The 8355-nt window shown below is 37.1% G+C and overlaps 1 protein-coding gene across 3 annotated transcripts; it reads left to right on the forward strand.

Moving 5' to 3' along the window:
- Positions 1-5345: 5345 nt before the first annotated feature.
- Positions 5346-8006, forward strand: LOC136214229 (E3 ubiquitin-protein ligase CCNB1IP1 homolog). Of its 3 annotated transcripts, XM_066002866.1 has the most exons (10): positions 5346-5608; positions 5702-5776; positions 5877-5947; positions 6048-6142; positions 6253-6325; positions 6571-6616; positions 6757-6787; positions 6934-7189; positions 7279-7445; positions 7608-8006. In XM_066002866.1, the coding sequence occupies exons 4-10, from the start codon at positions 6073-6075 to the stop codon at positions 7868-7870; spliced, it is 906 nt and encodes a 301-aa protein (XP_065858938.1). In that variant the 5' UTR covers positions 5346-5608; positions 5702-5776; positions 5877-5947; positions 6048-6072; the 3' UTR covers positions 7871-8006. The 3 variants fall into 3 exon arrangements, with proteins under 3 accessions (XP_065858938.1, XP_065858937.1, XP_065858939.1); XM_066002865.1 differs by lacking the exon at positions 5877-5947; XM_066002867.1 differs by lacking the exon at positions 5877-5947 and having other exon boundaries at positions 7638-8006.
- Positions 8007-8355: the final 349 nt, after the last annotated feature.

Genomic DNA, 8355 nt, shown 5'->3' on the forward strand with positions numbered 1-8355 from the left:
ACATTATCTATCCGAGGGGCAGTTAAAATAAACTCATTTGTTTTACCCTCGTATATTTTACATCCAGTAGCATTAAATATAACTTTTCTCCCATTGTCACATAGCTGAGCTACGCTGAGTAAGTTATATTTGAGTCCGCTGACTAGGGAGACAGATTCAATAGTAGGATTACCTCCGATGGTTCCTGACCCTACTATCTTACCCTTCTTGTTGTCTCCAAAACTTATGCTCCCTCCTCGTTTACGTTCAAATATGATGAACTGAGTTTCATCACCCGTCATATGCCTTGATCATGCGCTGTCAATATACCACATCTTTGACTTCTCGGCACATCTCAGGCTTACCTGCATTGTAACTAGTTACTTTTAGGTATCCAATTCTTTTTAGGTCCTGACTTGTTAGGTGCAACAGGTATAGCATCATATTTTATTTTATGGCGACATACATGGACAGTATGGCCATTCTTTCCATAGAAGTCACAGCTGACCTTCTGTTTAGGATTTTTCACTAACTTGTCAGCACCGCAGTGCTTAGCGTGCCAGCACACCTTAGTGGCGTGTCCTTTCTTCCCACAAAAGTCACATTGGACTTTTCGTTGGGGATTCCATCTCTGCTGAGTAACTTGGTACTGAGTTCTCAGGGGAATGTTATTTTTATTTGGAACCTTTAGTTGGTTCTGGACAGTTGTGACGTCCTTCCTTAGTTTCTTTGAAACTGACTGGACTTCAGAGACAGACTCGTGTATGATTTTCATATTATCATGTAGACTTGAATTGTCCTGAAGAAGGAATCTGAGGTCACTCAGTTTGACCTCTTGAACTTCGTCACATCGCCTGCTGAGTGCTCTAACTTTCTTATTACACTTCTTGACAAGTGTGTAGAGATCACTCAGGGCATTAACCATATCGTTTCTGAGCTAGGGAAGAGAAATTACCTCATTTCATTGCTCCTCATCATCAGATGCGATGGATGGGTCAGCATGGTCAGAGACGCATGGCTCAGTAAGTTCGTCAGCCATAAAGCATATCTTCGTTGACTCGGTGGCCTCAGTTTCTGTAGATAAAGACTCATCACTATCGCTCCAAGTAGCCACCATTGCCTTCTTCCCACTCTTCTTGTCTTTCCTCAGCGTGAGGCAGTTTGACTTAATATGGCCAGTTTGATGGCACTCAAAGCATGTAATGGGCTTTGAGCTGTCCTTTTTGTATTTGCTGTCACTTGAGTCAGCCTTATACTTATCAAACTTTCTGTAAGGATTTTTAGAGTATTTGTCACTCTTTCTGAATAGCCTTTTCATATTCCTTGTAAACATAGCCATCTCCTCATCGTCAGTTGAACTCCCGTCAGTGGAGTCAGCTTTCATGACAAGGGATTTCTGCTTCTTGTCTTCAGATTTTTTCTTCACCTTAAAGTTTTTCATGGATATCTCATGGGTCAGCAATGAACTGATGAGCTCGTCATATTTGTAGGTGGTTAAATCCTGAGCTTTCTCAACTGCTATCTTCTTTGCTTGCCAATCTTTAGGAAGACTCCTGAGTATCTTTTTGACTTGTTCTTCTTCAGTGAAGATTTTCCCAAGTCTCTTGAGCTCATTAATGATGTTGGTAAACCTTGCATTCATGTCTGAAATGCTTTCATCATTGTTCATCTCGAACAGCTCGTACAGTCTCATCTGCTGATTCACCTTGGACTCCTTTACTTTATTTGTTCCCTCGTAGGTGACTTCCAGCTTTTTCCAGATCTCTTGCGCCGACTCACAACCTGAGATTTTGTTATATTCTGTAGCATCGAGTGCATAGTGAAGCATATTGATAGCCGAAGCGTGATTTTGAAGCTTCTTAAGATCATCCTTTGTCCATTTGGCCTCAGCTTTTACAACTGTTTGGCCAGCCACAACCTCGAGAGGTACAAATGGGCCTTGGACTATAGATAGCCAGGCACTCATGTTTGTAGCCTGAATGAAGTTTTTCATCCTATTCTTCCAAAAGGTATAGTTTGACCCGAAGAATAGGGGAGGCCTAGTAATGGACAACCCCTCAGGAAGTATTTGAGTTGTTTGGTTTCCAGGGAGAAACCGAGTGCTGTTTTCGCCCATGGTGGGATCAACTCAAGGTTGTTAGACCTTTTAAAGTGAGCTTTTAAGCTCTGATACCACTTGTTGGTCCCTTGTGGGGTTGCAAGTATAGTTCCAAGGGGGGGGGGGTTAGGAACTATTTAAACTTTTTTTCGCAATTAGAGCAAACTTCTTTTTCTAAGGAAAAAGGTTTAAACAGCGGTGCTGAGTAAACAACAACATACTGGCTTAGTCAACTGGTGACTAGGTCAGTTTCTTAGCTTGAGTCAGGAGATAGCACTTAGAGTCTATTCTTGAGCTCAGACCTTCAACGCGCACAACTCAACTTGACCTCTTTACTTGGTCAATTTTTGGTTATTTTAAGCAAGCAATATAAATAAGGAGCTAAAGGTAAGAAATACTTCACTCAGCAAATTTATCCAGGTTCGTCTTCTTCTAAGCCTACGTCCTGTCCCCGGAAAACGTTCCGAGATTTCAAATCCTCTACTGAGCTCTTTAAAGGTAGAGCCTTAAACCTTTTACAATATCAGCAACTGAGTATGACAAGAGTACCTTCCTCTATACTTCTACTCAATCCTAATCTCTCGCTGAGTACTAAAACCGAGTACTCAGCCTCTCCTTTCTATCTCTAGAAATGATAAGTGTTTTGTCCTATACAAAGATTTGCTAAGACACTTTAGACGATTGAAACAATCACTCTAGACTTTACACAGATATAAGAATTGTAGTGTAAGATTTTGCTTTGCTTCTTTGCTTGCAGAACTTTTGCGTAGAGATTTGGTTAGCGTAATGGCTTGATCAAGTTCTGTGTTGAGTGAATCTTCTGATGGCACTATTTGTAGAGACGTCTGGGCATCGGTCATTTCGAATTTCGAAATAACCGTTGGAGGGAAATGGCTACATGTCGTTGTCATCCTGACTTGCTCAGAGCTCTCGGCCAATCAGAATTGTGTATCTTCTGTCCTCGGTCAGCTCAGCAGAATGTCTCTCCTTTTATGGTAAAGTCAACTAGACAGCATACTGTGTCGTCTGAACTTTGCCCAAATACTTTGTCTGGAAGTTTTCCTTTGCCAGCTGCTGTTTTGTATGCTTTGTCGAGACTACTCAGCAGCTTCATCTTGAAGTTGTTCCTGAAGGTCTTCTAGATCCTTCCGTTTGCTGAGTTGCGTTTTGTTTAAAACGGCAACGTCTTGACATATGCGGGCCGAGTTGTACTGAGTTGTTTGACTTAGGCCTTGGCTTCCGTATTGGGCTTGGGCCTTTTGATTCTTATGTCTTATAACAGTTTTAACTCAATATTGAACAAACACATTAGTAGAATTAAATCAAAGCATTTAAACTTAGTGTGTTTAGAATATTTATTTTAAATTATACTTAAACAATTTTGTCAAATCAAAATTATGTGGAAAGGTGTTTCAACACAACAGTGATGAACTTGTCCATTTATACTAAATTCTGAAGCTCCAATGATTTGAAAATCCGATATAGCCGTTGAGAAGAACTGTCTTCTTTCGTCATGCATTGGTCATCGTCCAGAATCGCAGGCCAATCATGTCTTCTGATTTACGCAGGAGCCAGTCTTGCCAGTTTCGTCTTCTTACGCCAGGTTCGTCTTCTAGCGCCAGGTTTATCTTCTAGCCAAAATCCAGAGGGTCCATGCGTCTCAAAAAGATCCTTAATCATGTTTTCGAGGCTTCTGATTTGTTGCAGAGATTTGTCGGACCTTGTCTTCTAGTAAACGGATCATTGGCGCTGTCCTGACGAATACACAGCTTGATTGTTCGACTTTGCCTTTAAGATTTCCTTTGTCGAGATTGAGTTACATCTTACTCAGCTTCTTTGACCCTCTTTGCCTTCAAACGTTATTCCACAGAAGACTTTTCTTTTAACGAGGCTGAGTTACACTCAACTCAGCTTATGCTGTGTGTCTTTGCTTATGCTGACTTCGTTCTTGTTCTCATTAGTTAATATACTCAACATTGAGCAAACACATTAGTACAATTAAATCAAATCACTTAAATTTAATTGTCTTAATCATGGGATTAACTTAAATAATTTTGTCAAATCAAAATCATGTGGAAAAGTGTTTCAACAAAGTAGACTATGTTTACTTGTTCAAGAAATCACTATATGAGTTAAAGAGTCTATTCGACAATGATATAAGCGGTTTAATTCCTTTGTGATTGGGCGTGGTTATTCCAGGAGCCAATATGATAGTTGTGTTTATGTCATAAACCTTGTAAATGGCTCATTTGTTTATTTGTTACTCTATGGTGATGATATATTTATTGCTACTAATGATATATCTGATATCAACATATTAAAAAGTAGAGCTGAGAAATGAATTCGAGATGAAAGATTTGAGAGCTGCCAAGAAGATTCTTAGTATAGAGATCTATAGAGACCGAGCTGTAGGAACACGTTATTTAACTCAGAGAAGTTTTGTTGAAAGTGTTGGAGCGATTTGACATGAAAAATGCTAAACTAGTAAGTGCTCCACTTGCTGCTCATTTTAGACTTTCTGTTAAACTGTGTCCATAATCTAAAAATGATATTAAATATATGTTACATGTACCTTACTTTAGTATTGTTGGTAATATAATATACATGATGGTTTGTAGTCGTCTTGACATTTCGCATGCAGTCTATGTAGTCAGTATATATATGTTAAATCCTGGTAAATATCGTTGGAATGTTACGAAATGGATTCTGAAATATTTATGAGGTACATATGCTTGTTTAAAATTTGGAAGGAGTAAAAATATGGTGGTTGATTATGTTAATTCAGACTATACATGTGATTTTGACAAAAGAACATTCATCCCAAGTTATGTATTTACTCTTGGCAGCAATGCTATCAGTTGGAATGCTACATTACAGCCTACATTTACATTATCCACTACTGAAGCAGAATACATGGATGTAGTTAAAGCTGTAAAAGAAGCTATTAAGCTATGACTATGAGGTTTGGTTGGTGAGTTTGATTCAAATTTACAGAAATTTATCATTCATTGTAATAATCATAATGCCATATATTGACGAAAGGCCGAATGTTTTATAAAAAAATAAAACACATTAATATGAAATATCACATTATTATTTTTTCTAACTTACCCTTTAAAATATAATAAAATCAAGTATCTATTTTAATTTTTTTTTTTATTGAAAGAATAGTTTATTATTATTATTTTTAATGCGCCACCAACCAAATATTTCTTTTTAAACAGTAGATAAGTGGAGATTTGAATGAAAGCCGAAGGAGGGAGGGAGCTATTTTTGAAAAAATCATTACCGCCATTTCCTTCTCTCTGAAGTCCAAACACGCGAAGAAGACATTTAGCCATTTCCTCCGATCATCATCCTTCAACTTCAGGCTCATTGTTTTGCATCTCTCTCTTCCTCTATCGTTCGTCTGTGTTGTTTCTTGCATAAACATCCAATTTTTCGTGACGAATCTTGCGCAAAGTTTTCGACGAGTTGTTGCTTGCTGTTTGGTTCATTCTTTATCTGTTTTACATTTCCTCCGATCATTAAGTTTAGTTCATTCTTTATCTGTTTTACATTTCCTGTTTTCCTTTGTTTATTTCTCTGTAATTTCGATTTACATCTGGCTTTTTGAATTTTTAGGAATCCATTCGGTAATTTTGACTAGCGAGCACTGAATCAAAATCGAAGAGTGCTATTTGTTCAATTGAATTTCAGGTGAGACCCTAATTTGGCTGAGAACGCCCTTCTCCCTCTTCTTCTCTCAATTATTTTCTAATTTTATTACCTTTGGTATTTTCTGTGCTTGTCTGTTTAGTTCGAGAAAAACATTCAAAACGATAAGCAATTTTGCTATTCGAACAGAAGATCTGTATATATATCTTCAAAGTACGCTTTATAGAAGCTCTGAGTTTTGTTTTCAAATTTTTTTATGAATTTCCAATACTGTGAAACAAAATCTTTGATGCATATACCTTGATTTATGTAGCTGTAATATCTAATCGGCAATAGAAATGAGATGCAACGCATGCTGGCGAGAACTTGAAGGACGAGCTGTAGCAACTACCTGTGGTCACGTCCTGTGTATCCTGTTGCTGATAATGATTCTACTCTTATTTTTGCAGCTCTATTGTTTCCTTGTACTTCCTTTTGTCTTGTGTAGCTGCGTATCAATTTCCTTAACAGTGTAATAGGCATTGAAGATGCGGGCAAGATACTCAATAATGATGCAGCATGTCCAATTTGTGATCAAGTTCTCTCGAAGAGGTGAGTATTTCTAACCGTGATAGCTAGACTTTGTGTTGTTTTTGGTTGTCACTAAGAGAATACTGTTGGCTAACTCTATTGGATTGCAAAGCTCAGAAGATTGTAGATAAAATGTCCGATCATTTAATGTGTGTTCATACATAATCATACTTGTCATTTACACAATACACATGCAGCTCTTTTGCTATTTCTTCTATTGTTTGTTTTTGTATTCAGTTTTAACTAACTTTGTTTCCATATATCAGCCTCATGAAACCTGTGGATGTTAATCCAAATGATGATTGGATAAATGTAAGCAAGTATTCCACTAATGTAGTACTACAACTAACTTATTTATATGGTCCAGCAAGTATTCTTTACCGCTGTTGTTCATAATAATGCGGTGTCTTTTTTAACTGAATTTCTGATTTCTTTCTTGATTTTTGTTGCAGATGTGCATGGCAGGAGTAGCTCCGCAAATATGTATCTCTTGTCATTGATGATTCGTTTTGGCTAACTGTTACTTGCATTTCTTATTCTTTTTTATTACTTTATTTTGTTTTGCTATCAAATTCCCAAATTTTTGCTAAGAGGGCTTTTGTAAACTAGTATTTCCTTAATGAACAAAGTGATGAAAAGTGCATATAGGAGTGTGATGTTTTACATTGGGCAAAAGGAGCTGGAGATGCAGTACAAAATGAACAGAGTTGTAGCTCAATGTCGGCAGAAGTGCGAGGCAATGCAAGAAAAGTTCACGGAAAAAATGGAACAGGTGCATACTGCCTATCAAAAGATGGGAAAGAGGTGTCAGATGTTGGAACAGGAGGTTGGGACTTTGACCAAGGATAAGCAAGAGCTGCAAGAAAAGTTCTCTGAAAAGTCCAGGTTAGTGTTCATCATTGTTTCTTGTCTGTCTGATCATCTATTGTCATTAACCATGTGGGGATTTAAGGGCCTGTGTAATTTAATTGCAGGCAGAAGAGAAAGCTTGATGAAATGTATGATCAATTGAGGAGTGAGTACGAGTCGATAAAAAGATCATCCATCCAACCATCCAACAATTTTTATACGAGAAATGAGTCTGACTTTTTCCTAAATCCAGAAACTACCATGATGGATAACAGAGACCCTATCCGAAAAGGTAATCCTTTTTCTTTTTACAATAGCAAAGTGTTAGTTTAGTTTCCAGTTTAATCTCTGCACTGCAATGAGTAAATAATGTTGAGTTTTAAAAGCTCTGCATCCAATAAATTATAGTATATAGATAATATGCCTCCAAATCAAATTGACTTATTTTGCGCAGATTGGTCGGTTTCGACTCCTTCAACTCCAGGGCCTAAGGAGGATGTATGGCCAGCGAGGCAAAACAGTTGTAACTCAGGTGGTAACTTTGACATCCGCGGTGGGTCACCAGCAAAACCAACAGGTATTCCGGTAGATAGTGGAAACAGGAGAGCTCCTTTTGGAGGTGGAGCTGGGAATACACCTATGACATTAAGGAACTTGATTCTCTCCCCGATTAAGCGACCTCAACTCTCTCGTACCCGCTCTCAAATGTTCACGTAACTTGTTTTGCTTTGTTGAAAAACGTAGAGAATTAGCTATTGATTCAGAGATTGAGATTGCAAATGCTGTCAACTATCAAACTAACACTTTTTCCTATGAGAAGTGGATTTTTTGTTAGGAGTTGTAAAATTACGAGCGACACGTAAATTTTAGTGTTTGAATTTAGTTTAATAGTTAATATGTTACTTTTTGGTCTGACATGAAATTGATATTCAAATTTTTAAGTCGAGTAAAGGTTAACGTACTAACTAAAAAATGATACAAATATTTTAAATTATTATTATATTATATACAACAGCTATCTTGAGATTTTTAAGGTCTAGAGGCGAAGTAGCAAATCAGAGCACTAATAAATAAGTACAAGTGGAAAATAAAATAAAAAAGTTAATTATATAAAAAAATTATTTAAAAATGACATATTTTTATTATATTTAACAATGGATCTAATAAAAACATTTAATTTCATATAAAAAAATATTTTATTT

Source organism: Euphorbia lathyris, chromosome 1 (genome assembly GCF_963576675.1).
Source record: "Euphorbia lathyris chromosome 1, ddEupLath1.1, whole genome shotgun sequence".
In the NCBI taxonomy this organism is placed as follows: domain Eukaryota; kingdom Viridiplantae; phylum Streptophyta; class Magnoliopsida; order Malpighiales; family Euphorbiaceae; genus Euphorbia; species Euphorbia lathyris.

Coding starts and splice junctions, on each gene's coding strand:
- LOC136214229 (XM_066002866.1), top strand. CDS start 6,073: ATGAGATGCAACGCATGCTGGCGAGAACTTGAAGGACGAGCTGTAGCA. Junction 6,617..6,756: donor CAAATGATGATTGGATAAAT/GTAAGCAAGTAT, acceptor TTTTTGTTGCAG/ATGTGCATGGCAGGAGTAGC. Junction 7,446..7,607: donor CAGAGACCCTATCCGAAAAG/GTAATCCTTTTT, acceptor TATTTTGCGCAG/ATTGGTCGGTTTCGACTCCT.